Genomic DNA, 17,925 nt, shown 5'->3' on the forward strand with positions numbered 1-17,925 from the left:
AGAGAGACTAAAACTGATTACAGAGCCATGGGACTGAAAACTCCTTGTTCAAGAAGAATGCATGCTAATTGTTTTTGGCAGAATAAATTATTTCTTTTTTTTCTGCTTCAGTAGAACTGGTTGACTTTTAACAACTCAATTATCTTCTCTAAGTGAGGAGGGTGGTCTCTTGAGGTCAAGAAGAAGTTACATGTAAAAAGAAAGGACAAACAGAAATTGACAGAAATTGAAGTGCCCTGAAATTGTACGGATGAGTTTCATTAGGTACACTTTTCAAAACTGCCCTGGAAGGAAAAAGGGAAAAACATTTTGGTTCAGGTTTTGTAAGCATCATGGGGAAGGTCAGGTGCAAGATAAAAGATTAACAGCCATAAGATCATGAGGCTGAAAGAAAGGCATACCAATTTCTCTCCAAGGGAATGACTGGACAGAGTTATTCTATAAACGCTAGAAATCACAGACCTGCAGTTAGGGAATGGGGCTGAAAAATATTATTGAGAACCAGCAGCATAAAAACTGAGGATAACATAAACAGCAAAGGATCCAGTTGTAATGTGGTCAGGTAGCAGGAAGCACATTTATCCTTTGAGCAGTACAAGAGGAGGAGGAGGACTGAGGCATTTGTCTTGGCAGGAGGCCCATGAGAAAGTGAAGGGCCAATGAAAGGTCTGAGGCGAGATGGAAGACTGAAGAGAGAGAGCTGTCCTGTGAAGATGTTCTGTTTTTGAATTACTTAGGCCAAGAAACGGAGGCAAAGCGTTTTGCTTACCTGGTCCAAACACAGATGAAGGAATATTTAAAAGGACATGAGGAGGTAAGACTCCCTGGTGTGAGAATCACAGTCGTATGAGATGAGGAAAAGGGGAAGGAAAGAGCAGGAAGCCAAGAAGAAGACTGAAAGTTGTGGTAGGCTTTTGGTGCATTAGGCAAAGAGCTTTATTGTTTTGTAACAGTGTAATTAATAGCTTAGACTATCAAGGAAACATAATCAATTTACTGTATTTATCCTTCCTGCTGTATCATTCTTCTCATTTTACATTTATTTAGTATTTCTGGAATATTTTTAAAGACATTAATTTCTCAAAGATCCAGCTAAAAAGGGCTTTTCTTAGGCTTTGCAGATGTGTTGGTGAAGGGACAGTGAAGAATGTACTTTATTTACAATTCTATTCCTGTAACAGATAATCAATACATTGTGCTCTGCTGTGTTATGGGGGGGAAAAAAAAGGAGTATGAGTGCCCAACTGTGATGACAAGCCCTTTGTGTCCTGAGTGCACTCATTTTCTAAGGATTAGGGGCTGTCCTTTATCAGGCAGCTCACTTCTGAAAGTCCATGATAGATTGCTGCTTTCCCTCTGCTCCAAACAGCAGCAACCTCAACTTTATCAGCAAGGAAATCCCCAAACACTGCTGTCAGTCAGTAATGCAGAAATACTGCTTTCTCAGGGAAGACTCTCACAGGCAAATCTTACCTTTTCCTCTGGAGCAATAAAAACTGCCATAGAAAGAGGACTTTGGAAGTAAGGTATTTACAAACAGCCATTTCTTTCTTTCTTTCTTTGCGGGGAGGGGGAGGGTTGGGCTTTTGGGGTAGTTATTTCCTTTGTGCCCAGGCTGAAGTGAAATGGTCCTTCAGCATCCATTCTAATGTGCTCATTTATCTAGTGCTGGAAGAGTTGAGGGTAAATGGGGCTAAGGTCTAACACATAAAGAAATGTCTGCCAGCAAGAGATGTTTTAGCAGGTTAATGAGGAACTTGGTAACAGCCTAGCAGGGTTATTGCAAAATCACATTTCTTTTTGCTGAAATCACTTTAGTCTTTTAAAACCACAGGAAAATGCTCTGCTATTTTACAGGGAGATGTGGTTGAATTGAAAATGGTGTAGAGACACCTGCTATTTTTGAGTATTTTTAGCAGATGTAGGAAAAAAAATAGTGTGAAAATGGACATATCCACTGGCTCCTGCAGTCAGCAGGCCAGAGAAGGGGAAAGGGCCTGAATTTTGTCAGCTCAGATTTGCTGCACCCAGTTTTTTTCTGGAGAAATCACAAGGATAACTTCCCTCACTGACAAGTCATACTGCACCGAGGCTTTGCCTATGACACAGGAGGTACTGAGAGTTATCAAGGATGTGGCCCCAGCATTCAAAAGTCACACTGTGCCCAAGGGGCCTGAGAAAAGAGAAGCAAGACTTGTGTGGGTGCTTGGAGTCGCAGCAACACTGGGCAGGCCTGCACACTCAAAGGCAAGCGGAGAGTCTGGCTTTTCTTCAGCCACTGAGCCCAGTTTTGGGAAGGAAATTAGATTTGCAGTTGTGGCCACGCTCTCAAAAAGTTTGTGTCCCAAGTGTTATGCACAGTTATGCTGCCCTACAATGCACCTGCAGGTTTGTCATCAGAAAAGAAACATAACCCTTGAAGACAGCTGCTCTAGTTTATTCTCTCTTTTAATTTTTTTTTTTTCTTGGAGGCTATTTGTTTATTAACTCAGCATATACTGCAGATTGTAGGGAGAACAGAGTTTTACAGGCTTGCTTTGTAATCACAGCAATTTTTTTGCAAGGGAGCAATTGTAATGCAGAGATGTCTAGGTGAGATACCTGAGTAAAAGCATTCAGTTTGGCTCTGCCACTGCACTGCTACATGTGGCTGAAATTATTCTGCTGAAAAACAAGGTAAACTTGTCCTCATCAGTTCTATGCAGCCATCCCAATACTAACACTCCAGCTGCAACACTGTCCACTGTTTAGGTAGATTTTCTGGGAAAAAAGAGTTTATTAAAAGTATATGAGACCTCAAAATATGTGGCACTTCCCTTCCATTTTTCTCACTGGTCCTGAAAAATCTTCTCTGAAAAACAAGAGCTACAACAATTATAAGACTCAACTTTTCAGCTGGCTGATCTAACAATTCATCCAGGAAGCAGGTTTATGTGGTCATGTGTGCAGGAACTAGGGCTCTTAAAAATTAGTTGTGGCATAATTATTTACTTTAGAAAAACAGTATTAACTTTTACTCACCACTTCTCCTCCTCTACTTGAACTCCTATGGACTGGAACTTACTGGTTGCTTTATTATCACCTGGTATAGTGGATTCTTCAGCACCATCAACCTTAAACCCAAAACATGAAAGGTAATTAGAATGTATTTTAGCAGAGATATCAGCTGGCTACTTGCAGTTTCTATGCACCTTAACTACTGAGTGTCTGCACACAGAGCTTGTACCTGAGTTCCTTCATCTAGTCCAGTTTCCCTGTGGTGTGCTCTTTTCTGATGTTATTAGTGAATATTCATTATTCTTACTCTATAAAGCATTTCTAGTAAGACAATATTCAGCCTGCAACATGCAGATGGATTTATCTGTTATTTTATGGAAGCTGGATGTTCACATTTGTTAGAGCTCATCACTGAGCAGCTGTAACTCCAGGTATTGTGCCTCACAGTTTGATTTTACCTTCTATCTGTACGTGCATGTGCATGTGAACTCGTATCAAAATCAGGTGTTTATTTTGTTTAAATGTCAGTGCCTCAGATCAGAGCACTGCAGAGAAAAGATTTTAAGAAAGCAGATATGAGTCTTAGATTCATTTTCTTTACTGCTTCATCTTGCAAACAGGTGGTTCCCAGGAGCACAGGCTGGAACTTAATACCACATCTCCAGCTCCAGCTCCATGAGGAGATTTGTGCCAATAGTATAAAGTTAAAATTTAACCACAGATGTGTCTTCGAACAAAATCACAATATTCTGGGTTCAATCAGTGTAGTTGTTAATTTCCAATGCTATATATAATATGGATAGTCATACAAGAAAAACATTTTCCAGCAGACAGAAGTTTTGGTCCATAGCAGTGCTGTGAAGTGACCTGTAGCCTCAAACTGACCATGGGTGTGCAAAATATCCAACTGTAGTGGCTGTTCCACCAGCAACTTCTTGTTGAGAGCCACTTGACCAACCTGTGCAGGGAAAGTGCTCAGTGAGGGATGGGAGTTACAGAAGCTGTTCTGTGAGGTGAAGTACTTCCTTCATACTGGGGTTCTGGGGAGATAAATACACCTTAAATCCCATAACTGACAGAGTGAAGCAACCTTTTGATGGAAGGGTTTTTCTTTGCTTGACTTTGCTTGTTTGCTCAGCAGATTTACAGCAAAGGCTTGCAATGTCCTAAGAGTGACTGACAGGTGTAGAGGACGCACATGGAGGTTCACCAGAAGTGCACACTAGGTTCATTTGGCAGAGGAGAAAGAAAACCAAGAATATACCTGCAGTAATTGCAGCTTGTCCTGCTCCACAGAGATGGCTTGAACTATCATCAAGGTGTATACCTGGTCTGAGTTCAGACTAAGCCTGGACTAGGCTTCTTTTACTCAGTGAAGAGAGACTGACTACTGCCAGTCAGAGGACTGACAGTGTACCTCCCTCCTTTAAGGCAGTTGTTTGTAAGAGAAGTAATTTCTGGCATCAGCACCTATCTTAAGGTATTTCTACTCCCACACTACCCCTTCAGCTGTACCAGCATGACTGCTTGTGCAACGATGCTGCAAAATGGATCAGACAGCAGACTAGTGAAGTCAGTTTCTTTTATCTGTGAAGCCTGTCTGACTCTAAAAAGCTCATTGATGTGCACAGCTGTGAGGGTGGCACCACACACAGGCAGGAATCCTGTAAGGCTGCATCACTGCTGAAGGTTTCGCTTCATGTCATCCTAGCTTCAGATGGTTTGTACCACATCTTCATTGGTTTGTACACAAAGCCTGCCTTGGCAGACTCTCACGTAGCATCCCCAGATTTCATGGTTGTTTCATGTGGTTATACTGGTCATCTGTAAACTTCAAGGTTTAAGAGGGAGATTGTCAAAAGCTTGAAAAGCATATGGAGCTCTGTTTTCTTCAGATCTCAGGAAACTGAGGCCTCTATACCTTTCAAAAGCAGCACTTGTTACTTGTAACTACTTTAAGAAGAGATAGCAGGGAGATGGTCTCGCAAGAACGGTGATTCACATTACCATGGTTCATTTTGGCTTCTGTAAACATGGAAATTATTTCCTTGTACCCATTGTTTTGCAGGGTCTTTGCTAAGAAGTCTTGGTTTCTTGGATTAGTGAAATAAGGGATTGAATAATATAATGGCATCTTAGGCTTGGCTGGGAATGAGAATATATTACAGAGTTTTTCTCTATCCCTGTCCCACCTGGATCTTTCTCCTGTGTGTAACACTGATCATCAGCCCTTCTTTCAGTTTATACCCAAAACAAACAGCTATGAAGCAGCAAAAGTCTACAACAAAGGCAGTGAACTGAACCCACAGGCAATAGTTATTATTGCCCTTCCAAGAAGAACTGAGAGAAAAGTCACAGCTTCTCCAGCAGCTACCCCTGGGATGGCTTACTTCAGCACAGCACCGCTCATCTATCTCATCAGGGTGATGTAGAGATTTCATGGTAAATTCTTAGACTTTACTAATCAGATAAGCCTGTCCAGGCACATGGTGCTGTACTTACAACCACCTTCTGCAAGAAAAAAAATCATGTCTTCCTGTGAAGGCTGATAAGCTGCAGATTGCTGTTGTATTTGGTAGAGATTCATCTCCTGTCAAAACTTGTGTTGATTCTCAGTAGATTTTAAGTTCAAGCACTTTGTTACAAAAGCTAATTCTACAAACAGATAGTTGGGGGTCCTATGCGTATCTTTTTTTTTTTTTTGGGGGGGGGGGAGGGAAATAGGGGGTGGAAAAGATAAATTAAGAAAGCAGAGTACACGAGACTAGTTTATTTACTCTTGTCCTTTCTGTAAACATGAATGAACTTTGGCAGGGTTAGTTTTCTTCTTTCATTCCACTAGAGGTAACAAAATGTAATTTTCTTTAACAAGGGCAAATCAGAAGGAACTTATCTTCTGTTCTTGAGGCTGAGATAGGAACAATGCTGCCTCATTCAAGTGGCTACCAGTCATGATGAAATGCATGAATAAGCAGCAACAATTAATTCAGTGAGGCTGGATGAAAATATTTTTTTGGTGGTAGTGTAATGTAAATCATTGTTTTACACATTCCCTTTCAATGATTTAATTCATGCCTTTCTGACCCCTGCTGTGTTATGATTCATAGATTAGTGCTCATGTGTGTAATTTAACAGAGCTGAATAACAAGCAGCACAGAGACTCAAACAAATGCTTGCATCTGATGTATTTATGATAAATTAGGAAAACATCATTAGTACCATGCAGAATGATTATGCTGGTGCAAGTTCTACATAGGTACCTGTCAGGACAAGAAGAAAAATACACAAAACACTGTATAATGAGCAGTAAAACAGATGTAGGAATCCAAAACAACGGCAAGCATATAATGCATGTCATGTACTGTACCTGTATTCCAATAGATAAGCATCTGTTTTTCTTGAAGTGGTCCTTCTTCCTATCTTCTACTGCAACAGTGGCAATGGTTGTGGTGGTGGTGACAGTGGCAGTATTGTTCCCTACATGTTGGCTTGCAGGGCCGTGGATCTGCGCATTGGCAGCTTCAATAGCAGCCGTCAGTGCCTTCATACTGTCCAGGCTTTCCGTGGAGTTGCTAAGTCCAGACTGGCTGATGATATCTCCCCTCTGTCCATGCCCATCCATGTAGGCATCTTGAGCAGACTCCGTGCTGCTCTGGGCTGTGATGGAAATGAAGGGTTTGGTGGTAGTTCTCGGTGGGACTGGAGGTGGTGTCTTCTTGTAGGTGGTAATGCAGGATGACACTGGAAAAAACATAGCAAAGTTCTTGTTTAACTGATGGTGAAAAAATGGGGCAAATGGGTGTAAATGTGATCTCAAAGCATCAATAAACATGGACAGAGCAAAGGTGAGGAGCAGGCTGTTAGCCAAAGAGCCCCCAAAAGTCAATCTAAGTGCCAGTGTAATGCCTTGCTTATCAGTGTCTTCTATTCCTCCTGTGTGAGTGGCAGAATTGCTAGTAGGGCAAACTGGGAGTATCTATTTGCCAAGTTCCTCCTTAGTCTTTTTAGGACTGTTTTCCTCAATATATTTTCTTCTAACTGTCCTAAGTTACACGGGAACAAGACCTTCCACCAAAACATTTATTCTGCTTATGGCTCCCAAACAAGATTCACAAGGATGATGTCTCCAACCACTTATCCCAGCAAAACTGTATTTCAAGCAATTTTATTGCAATTTTTTTCTGTCTCTATACCCTGTCCTACTATATGCAGAATTTCAAACCACATTTTTCTGATGAGAGAGAGATTCTCAAATAATCCTTTATCAACGTTTGTTAACACTCACCATGCTTGGACTTGTGTATTTCTCTCTATAAAATGTCTCACTTATGGCACACAATTCTCAAATACTTTGAAATGCTTTGTAAGTTATTGAGGACACATTTAAAAGAACATTTTGCCACGCCTAATTTCTCACCATAAATAAAACATCAGTTCTGGAAAAAAAAGTTGCTTAATTTTACACACAGGGAGTTAGTGTAATGTAGTCAATAGCTAAAACCTGTCAGTCAGTGGTAAAGTGTAGGTATAAATGTTTGCAATAACAAAGACTTTAATAAAAGTTCATATTTTGAAGGCCACACTCTCTTTGTAAGTGCTGCTATGTGGAGTTATAAGCTTAGCTTGAGATTCCCAGGTTAAACTATTGTTCTGTATATACAGAATTATATACAGAAGGCACTACATGGAGATTAAAACGTCTTCCTTTAAGGGTTAGTTGGCAGCTCTGCATTACTGAAGTCCTGGAATGCTTTCAAGGGAGGAAAGAAAACCCATTAAGAACAAAAAACAACCATTATATGCTCTATTTTTTAACAAAATAAAATGCAGGCATGAACCTGTGCAAAGTTCAGACACAAGCTTGTTAACATAAATTCTTATTAACAGTAATCATATGGCAAGAAATGATTCATCAGATCATTTTAACTGGCAGACATCTATGCCACCCACATAAAAGGTAACTCTGCTACAGCTGTTCTGCTCTCTGTTTGCACTGTACCTGCTTGTCGAGCCAGAAGCCATTATGGTATTAATTTGACTAGCTCACATCCATATGCCTCATATCTCCCCATAGCTGCAGGAATAGTTACAGTGTGAAAGGTGTTTCCAGGGCATGAAATCACACAGGACTTTTTTAAAGGACTCTAGTATAAGTTTCTGATAACATGTCTGAACCCATGTTAAACATGTTGAATACTAATGGAAAAAAAAAGAGTGTTTCAGGTAGTGAGGGTTTTGAAACTATGATTCACTTCTGAAGAACCAAACTGAAACCACGGTATCTCTGAGAGAAGAGATGGCTAAAAATGGACTTGTCAAATTTTAACTCTGGGGAAGTGAACAGTTAATAGAGTTAATGGTGTTTTATAAAGTGCTCATGACAAGGTCAATACCTGGAACTAACAGAAAGGATGACAGTATTACAAAGGAGATTATAAATATTTTGCTGTTTGTCACTGGTTTTGGTCCTGTCAAAGAGCATTTGTTGTGCCAGCACAGGCAGGTAAACCAGCTGCTGTTGCTGCAGCACAGTCATGTACTCCAGGACTCATGGAGAACTGTGGATGTTGCTGCTTGACTTGGGATACCCTAGAAATATTGTGGGTGGTTCATGGTCAGAAGAATGTTCTCCGAGTTGTGGAACACACACACACACACACACAAACACACACACACACATATGTCCAGGTAACACTTTGGGAAGCTGCTGCCAAACTTGTCTAATAAAGGTTCATGACCAATGCCACTTTGCAATTCAGCAAAGTATAAATTGTACCATTTAAAATATGCTAGGAAAGGTACTGGGGAGCTTCTGGGGACATGCCAGCACCTTCAGTACATCCCAGCATTGCACATAAGCCTTGTTTTTCTTACAGAGCAGAGAAGGAAATAATAATGAAACACACTTGAAAAGGTGTCTTAGGTAGGAGAGAGAGCATCAGAACCAAAAAGCAAGCCTTAACAAGACGGTTCCCCACATCACTGGGCATCCTGCACTAGAAAGAAAGTCAATAGCAACTGTCTATTGACAGCTACCATGTTCTCTGGACACAGCAGTACAAATACAGAATTGCCTGATTAAGTTGTCTTTCATTCTGTTGGTAAATGTACTCAATGAGGAGTATAATCCACACCGCCATGAAAGATGTTTGCACTCAGCTAATTAAATCTGAAGTTATTCTTAAGAGGGGGAGAGAATTGACAAGTCACATGGTGAAATTGTAAAGAGAAATAGCAAAACGTTCTTTTAGCAAGTCAAAACAAATCCTCGGTTTCCTGGAGTCACGCAGCACATACTGTACAGCTCCAGAGAAGCAGAGTGTGCAAGTCATAAAAGAACCCCAGGCACTTCATTACTGGAAATGATGTAAGCTCCTGCCTCTCCTCTGCAGAAACGACACAAAAACAATGCGGGGCCCCCGCCGCTGTCGGAGGCAGCTGCTCCCAACGCCGGAGCTGGCCGGGCCCTCCGAGCCCCTGAGGCACGGCAGTGAGAGCCCTGGAGCTCGCCGGGCCCTCCGAGCTGAGGCACGGCAATGAGAGCCTTGGAGCTGGCCGGGCCCTCGGAGCCGCTGAGGCACGGCAGTGAGAGCCCTGGAGCTGGCCGGGCCCTCCGAGCCGCTGAGGCACGGCAATGAGAGCCTTGGAGCTGGCCGGGCCCTCCGGTACCCTGAGGCACGGCAGTGAGAGTCGTTCGGGGCAGCAGCTCTTCTTCGTGCGCGCTCAAGTGCCCGGCAGCCTGTGTCAGGGCAACTTGAAGCATCTGCGGCTGTTCAAGTGGCCACGGTATTTTGAATGCTAAGCTGCCCGAAAAACAAAACGAGTCCTCCCCAAGAGAATTGTCAAAAGGCTGGCGCTGTCCTTGTGCAGCCGGGAGAGCCTGAGCATTCAGTCGGTGCAGGGAGAGCCCATCCGTGCGGCGTTTTCCCCTGCTCTCACCTCTCCAGCTCTCCCGCGGCACAGACTGCCCGGCAGGAGGACCCCGAGGGAGAGCACCACAGGACCACAGGACACGTGAAAACTTTGGAGGAATCCTCACTTCACACACAGGGAACTTTCAAATTATGAAAGCTAGTTTAATTCACATAAGGAAGTGAATTTAAAGGGCTGTATAAATTCCCTCATAAATATGTTCTTGGACGTAGATCAAGGAGTGAAGTTCTGTACGGGAACTGATCTGACTGGAGAGTCAAGTCAAAGTAGTCTCGTGAATCATTAAAATTGTTTAGATATGGAGTTAATCAGAAATCTCTTCTTCTGAATAGTAAAAGAACCTCAGTTTGACACAACATAGACTAGTTTCCACGGTTTTTTCCAGAGAGCACATGCTGCTGAAGCAGGTACAAATTCCTCTCCTAGGGCATATGCGAGGTTTAATCCAGAAACTAGTTAAGTCATGCACAAGAATCCTCAGACAGCCAGACCACTTTGAATCAGGCTCACTGTTTCCAGTGCACCAGTCCTCCAAGTTATGTTCTCCATTTCCTTTTGATCTTTACCCTATTTCTGTGTACTGCCTTCAGGTTACAGTTTAATCCCAAACACCTAGTGAAAAAAACCACTTTCTTCAGATTAAAAAAAAAAGAAGAAGCCATGGTTTTTGTCTTCCTAGCCAGTATTTCCAAACAACTAGCTCATGGGACAGGAATTTGGAACAGGGAGTGTCAACCACCCAGTTCAGAAGGAAGTCTAATGATAAAAAAAATAATCCCAGATTGCATAATAATAAAGGCTTGAATTTGAATGTTTCATTGTACTTCAGTTGTTTAAACATGCTCACTAGGGGAGATGAGCCCTCAGGAATAAACATCAGCATGCAAACACAAATTTTTAACTGAGTGAATGGGTGCTCAGGAGAACCCCATGGCAGATTAGTATTTGTGAAGGGATCAAATTCATGCAGTGCTTTGAACAGTTCAGGTGATGAGACACATCAGTAATAGCTTTCTAACTTGGTAGTCCTATATAAAATTGATTAACAAGAATAAATGAATGCACAAATTCAAGTAAAATAATAGTGTTTCTTCTGAGAGAAAGCACAAACCCCACAGTTTGAAAGGAGCAACAAAGGACACAACTTTCTCAGCACAAGATGAGGACCTGTTGGAGTGGATCCAGGGGAGAGCCATGGAGATGATAAATTGGTTGAAGCACCTCTCCTGTGAAGGCAGGCTCAGAGAGCTGGGGATGTTTAGCCTGGAGAAGGCTCCACAAAGGCCTCACTGTGGCTTTCCAGTATCTTAAGAAGGAGGGAGAGGGATTTTTTATATGAGCAGATAGTGACAGGACAAGGACAGTTGTTTTAAACTGAAAGAGGGCAGGGTTAAATTAGATGCTAAGCAGAATTGACTCCAGTGGTGGTGAGACACTGGAGGTTGTCCAGAGAACTTAGAGATGTACCAGCCCTGGAAGTGCTCAAGGCTAGCCACTTGGATGGGACCCTGATTAACCTGGTCTAGTGGGTGGTGTTCCTGCCCATGGCACGGGGATTGGAACGAGATGATCTTTAAGATCACTTTCAACCCAAACCATTCTATGAGTCAATGATTCTAACTCGCACACAACTAAGTATGAGGATAAAAAGCATGAGTTCTTCCACGCTGCACAGATGGGCCTCAGTCTTCTGATTTACTGTCTGTTGAATGGGTGTGATAACAGTGGTGCCCTTGCACCCCACACAACTGCCATACAAAACACAGATATAGGCAGATCTCAGCAGACCTAAGCTTCAGTACTGCAGCCTCTGGGTTTAGAGGGCCAGTGCTTGATTTGGCTTGTTGGACTCAAATCATACACATATTTCCTTATTTTTTTGAGATTTGGGGGGAATGCTTGAAAGTAGAGTTTCAGATCCTGTATAGTTATTTTTACATGCAAAAAATTGGTATGAAAAGGAGCATGCATTATCTTAATAAAAAACTAAGCAGATGGTTTCTGAGGATGTAGAGATTTACTATTACAAAACTGAAGCAAAGATTTTTATAAGAAGTTTTAAACTGCCCGAGGGAATAATACCACAGTGAGTTATGGATGTCATTATCCCAAATGAGAACTACTGAAATCTAGATACCACACCATCAGGAATTCTGCCAAGGCCATGCTTTTTCCAGACCTCCCTCACTGCCAAGCTGATACCTTATTTGATGAAAGCCTAAGCTTCACTGGCTTAGGAAGCAGGCAAAACAAAAAACCTAAAATCCTACAGAAATTTATACAAAGTGTTTAAACTATTTTTATGGCACACAGTTGCACCACACACTTAATATCCCATGTACTCGGAGGTTTAAAGCCGTTGCTGGTGACTTTTCATAAGTGTGGACATTTTTGTTTGCAAGTCGTGTGCCTCCAGTTTCCCGGCTGGATACAGTGAAGGATCTCCTGAAGGTGAGACTAAGTATGGCTCATCTTGCATTTCAAATGAATTGAGTTGGAAAATCTGCATGTGCATACCCAATGGATGACAGGTGAATATTTCTCCAGCAGATTTTTTTCTCCTTTTAATTTCTTCTGCTGGAAGCTGCTGATGCCAGTCAGAAGCTTAATTGCTTTCCCAGGGAAGCTGAATTATTGTTGCAGAGAACAGGTGAGGCAGCCAAAGGCGTCTGCTAAATGCAGTTTATCACTAGGATATTATCATAAATTATGGATGCACGGACAAAATCCAGGGCATGTAGGCTTCCTAGGAGACCCACTTTACTCCTTGTACTACACAGCTGCTGCTGAACTTCTCTCTCTATAAAAATGACCAGTACATTAACAGCACACAACTTAAGCAATTCAACTCTTGTGGCCCAAAAGTCAGGAGTCTATAAGCAACTGAATCTCTGCACAAAAGATTTCACTTTAACTGAAAGTTATTACCCAGAGTGGATCGCTGATGGCTTATAATGTTTAAGTCCCAAAACTTGTGAACTTTACTGGTGTCAAGCAATTAGCACTTGGCTTTATTTATAGATATATGCACACAGGTATCATATATACCTGCTGAAATTCAGTCAGGCTGAGAAAAATCAGAAGAGAAACAGTTTTGGCCTTGCCCCTAACCCCTAAAAACAAAGCATCTGGAAAAACACCAACAAGAACTTCAAGGATAAGGATGTGGGTCTGTTCAGGACAGAGTCTCTCCTATAGATTTGAAGATTCAAATGTTTCAGTACAGTCATGGTAGAAGGTCACTGATACAGAATATCAACCTCTACATGCAATGAAACATGATGAAGGAAAAGAAAAAAGAAAAACAGTACAGCAGAGTAGTCTTTTTTAGTCAGCATGTGAAGTATTTACCATATTTTCACAGGTACAGCACCTTTTTCTGAGAAAATTGGGGAAACACTGCTTGATCTGTTGGTTAAATTAAGACTAGTAAACCATTCAAATGCTTTCTGCACTTTGCCAAAACTTTCTTTCCCCCAATATTGGAGCAGTAATTGAAAACACAAAACCTTATAATTTTAGATAAAAATAGAGTACTTAAAAGTATTTTATGTTTCAGAACTTATGTGACATAAAATCATCATGGTAAGAAATTAAAAAGCTTTCTGAATATCAGTACTTTAATTTTGTAAAAGAAATTTATGGAAAACAAAGAAAACCTTGTGAAATATGGTCGTTTATCCCACTTAGATCAAGAATGTGTAACAATAAATAAATGTAATAATATTCAGCTTAATGAAATCAGATTCTTTTCCTATATATTTTCCAGTAAGCAACTTCACTGGCACTTTGATATAATACTTTGTTATGTGTTACTGCAACACTTTCGAGTTCCAGAATTTGCATATTTTCCCCTTGGCAATTATGTTAATAAAACAAAATGTGCATTTTTAAAAAAATAATGTGTAGTGGTGCTAACCAAATACAGACACATCTATGTAAACAGATATTTATGTAAAAACACAGTACAAGAACCAAACCCAAGATTTTCAGAAACACAGGGCGTTGAAGAGTCTGCAAGTATCTAGTCACTGTATTAGAAAGTGTATTTAGGAGTTTTCAAATTGAGCATGCTCTGAAGAATTCATCACTTATTCTTTTGCCCACTGAGTAATGGTAGAATGTAAAGACTTTGTCTACAAGTGCACATTGCAAGTTCCTGATGCTCATAACTCAAAAACCTGAGTCTTGATTACATTTCTAAATTGCCTTTGGATTCTCACCCAAACTATGAATATAAAACCTAATTTCCAGACTGTATCAGAAGCTCTTTCAACATGCCAGAAGTCAGGGTGCCATAGTGGAGCCCACACATCCCACTGTGTTTGGGCATGTCACTGTAGTTGCTGTTTCTTGAAATTACCATATATAATGCAGCAGTAACCACTGGTGCTGGCCATGTTAATTCACTCTTGTATATATGCTGTCCCTTCAGTTACAGAAGGAATAGTTAATATCTGAGCATCCAGGAGGCTTAAACCCTATCACACCTGGAGATGCATCAAGGCAGATGTGTGGGCAGAACCGAGCCCACAGATAAGTGATGATCTCCTGATCTTTACTGAAGCAAGTACAGTGTGATGCGCCTGCCTTTGTTAAGAAAAACTGCATTTTGTCCTTCCTGAGTCTCTGCTGCCAATGTCTCATTCTTTCATGGTGGCAGACTGATGGTAAAGCAAGTTTTCCAGTCAGTCATTTTAGGAGGAGCTTGTCACAAATTTGATTGAAAAATTGCAAGTTGAAGTTGTATAGTTCTTGTCACAGGAGGACGGCCTAAAGAATAATTAGGATCCTCCCCTTCTGAATCCCTGAATCCCAGAAACCAACCTGTGAGCCTAGAGGAGACTTAAGCAAGCCAATTATCTCTCAGTAATCTGATCATGTAGCATTTAAGTTAGCTAGGTATTAATGTTGCATCACTATTTTCAACATTATGGCAAGGATTTTCTTTTAAGCTCTTCACTGCAGCTAACTTTCAAAAGGCAACACTTGGCTGGGGTATTGACATTTCAAAGTGTGATTTCTGTATGAGAAAAAATGTCTGTAAAAGTTGTTCCCTGTTCCTCAGTCTGGAAATGTACTGTCTTTGTTTGCTGCTGATGTTAGCAAGAAAACAAGTTTCTACTTGTTTTTATTCCCGGTGGTTTTCTGAATACTTAATAAACTTAAGGTAGGGTAAGCAGAATTCTGTATTATTGCACACATTGGTATCAAGCTGGTCTCACAGAATTTGATTAGTGATGCATCTAAATTGGCTTAGAAATTAATTAGTGAAAATTGCTGCAAACCCACCCCTGATGTGGACATATTTAGAAGTGAATATAACTGTTGATGTCTTTTTTTAAACTTCAATGAAAATGAAGGGAATAAGAGTGAGTCTTTCAAATAATTTATTGAATCAACTGCATCAGTTTGATGATTTTAAAGTGACTTCCTTTTATGCCATGGTGTGCAAACAAGCTGTGCATTGTTATCAGTTATATCCATTTGAATCCAGTAAAAACTGTATAAGTATCACTTAACCCAGTAAGAATTTGTGAAATTTAATTTTCTGCACCATAATCAGTTTTCTGGGTTGCTGTATTTGAGTTCATTTGTGCCTGCATGGTTTGCTTACTTTTATATATCTGGGATTTTTTTTAAACTACACTAAACCAGAGAACACAATGAACATGCATTGTTCTAATGTATTGTTATTAATGAAATTTTCAAAGCTGACCCACAATAGGAAAGTTCTTCACTATGAGACAGCTGTGTGTGTATATATACATGTGTGTGTGTGGGGGGTATAAAAATAATACACATACTTACACGTATAGGACAGTTATATTCATCCAGTCATTAGGGGACTGGTATACCCAGCAAATACAGAAATGTAGGTACACCACTTTTGCATGTTATTCAACCCTAAGGCTGTTCAGAAGATTTTAAGAAATGAGAAAGTCATTGCTCTGATAGAGACTAATCAAATGTGTTTAATACAGACTGTATGAGGTGGAGTTTACTATTTTTGGTACAATATCCACCAACTTTATTAATCAAATTACTTTATGATGCTGCTGAGTATAGGTTGTGATTCCTCAGAACAGAAAGCACTTTGTCCCCTGATCCAGCAATTAACTCAAATCTCTTTAAACTCTTAAAAATAAACTAAATGTTGGGTTTTTTTCTCAGTACTTGGTGCCACCAAGGAGTTACTTCTTTAACATGGTCTCAAAAGTCAACATTTGAGTTTTGAAGATCTTGCTTTATGCTAGTTGATATATAAGATTTTATTAAATAGTTTGTCTACAAGTTAAAAAGTTATTCAAATGACAGTGATGATGAAGGGCTGCTGTATTTTAATCAGATGGATGTTGGGGAGAAACTCCACGAGTGCCAAAGACAAGAAAATAAAAGCCAATGTCAACTAAAAGAAGAATGTGATTGATAAAAACAATAGGAACAACTTTTTAGCTACTATGAAGTGCTATGAAGCACCACAAGAATTGATTTCAACTATTTTACTGTGAATTTCAGTGTAACACGACAGGGTTGAAAAACTTATGCAGGTATAACAGCACACCATGCTATTCTCATAGATAAAATCCTTATAAATGTAGAAAACCAGGTTTCAGGAAGAAAAGTATCACGTGCCTATTGAGCAAGAACATCTGTTCAGACAGGGAAGTACTGACTTGTTTTTAAGCAGCTAGTACTGCATTTTTCAGTACACTTATCACTGTTGGGGTGTTCCAGTCCAAGCAGGAATGTCTAAAACAAGCAAATTATGCTCATGTGTTTCCTAAAAAATCAAATCAAAACCAAAAGCAAGAGCTGCTTGCTGCAGGAAGAAGGGAGGAAAGAAGGAAAATTACAGCTAAATCTGTGCTCTAGGCTGAACAGTGACTTGTCACCTGAGAGAGAGAATTATGCCCCAGCTCAAAAGTTCTGCCTCTGTTGACAGGGTTATCAGATGACCTGCAAAAAGTCACCTGTCAGGGCAGATCCTTTAGCACTGTGAGGGAAAATCCAACCCTGTCTCAAATAATGAGGAAATGTAGACAAAGTGTTTACACAAGAAATTATACTTATCTTTGGCCTAATTTCAGGTAAAATAGTAAAACAGACTTGAGGATATCAGCACTTATCTTGAATTAACTTGAAAAAATGGAATTGTTTGGTGAACAACGCATATGGAAAATACATTTGAAATACACATTTGGTGTTGAGAGGAATTAAAATCTACACCAAACCGTGATTTTTGTCCTCTCATTTTACATTCTAATGAACAAGTTACATCCTTGCTCAGTGACAGGTCTGAGGTCACCATGAATGACCTCATCCTTTCAGCTATTTGCTTGTTTTTATGACAAGGGTCCTACTTAATAATGCAACAAGTCAGCCGAAAATACTCTTAATGTGAAAAATTCCTAATGATCAGCCCAAGTGCTCTGAGCACAAAAAATACTGACATCTCATTTACAGTCATTATAGCATACAGATAAGAGAATTTCAATGAATCTGAGCATAAAAATCACTTATTGTTGGGAGTCCTGAATTAGCAACCAGAAGAGATTTAGATACAGAAAGATTCATGTAGCCCTGGCATGCATGAAAGAGGACAGACCAGTCTTGTGTGACTTTTAAGCAAGGTTTGAGTGAAAGGCATTGCAATTTCTTTCCACATATTTCTCAATTTATTAAAAAAATGCCTGTAATACAGATTCACAGTTTGAAGGAGATTCACAGTTTGTCAGACACAAACCCCCATATCTTCCTTGGAGGCACTAGCTGCATGCCTGATAATGGTCTAACAGCTTTTTTCCTTATTTTGTGTTCATTTATTTTTTATTAAAAAAGAAATCACTCAGTAGAAGCAGAAAATTTAAAACTTGCCGTCATGATCCTGAAACCTTGAATTTGTGCCATATCACTGCAGTGGCAAAAATAATGAGTTTGTTTTACACAGTTTCTACAAGGACAAGAAGCATTGTCACAGTATAGAACCATGAG

The 17,925-nt window shown here is 40.2% G+C and overlaps 1 protein-coding gene across 1 annotated transcript in view; it reads right to left on the reverse strand.

Annotated features, from left to right (window-relative positions):
* Positions 1-17,925, reverse strand: part of DLGAP1 (DLG associated protein 1) — a gene marked incomplete at both ends in the record, with an annotated part of 134,530 nt that overhangs the window by 20,032 nt on the left and 96,573 nt on the right. Inside the window, 2 exons of the mRNA XM_084208379.1 lie at positions 3,022-3,113; positions 6,365-6,738. Coding sequence (XP_084064505.1) covers positions 3,022-3,113; positions 6,365-6,738 — 466 coding nt within the window. The remainder of the gene's footprint in view (positions 1-3,021; positions 3,114-6,364; positions 6,739-17,925) is intronic.

The sequence above is a fragment of the Fringilla coelebs genome (assembly GCF_963513975.1).
Source record: "Fringilla coelebs genome assembly, chromosome: 1".
Taxonomy (NCBI): Eukaryota; Metazoa; Chordata; class Aves; order Passeriformes; family Fringillidae; genus Fringilla; species Fringilla coelebs.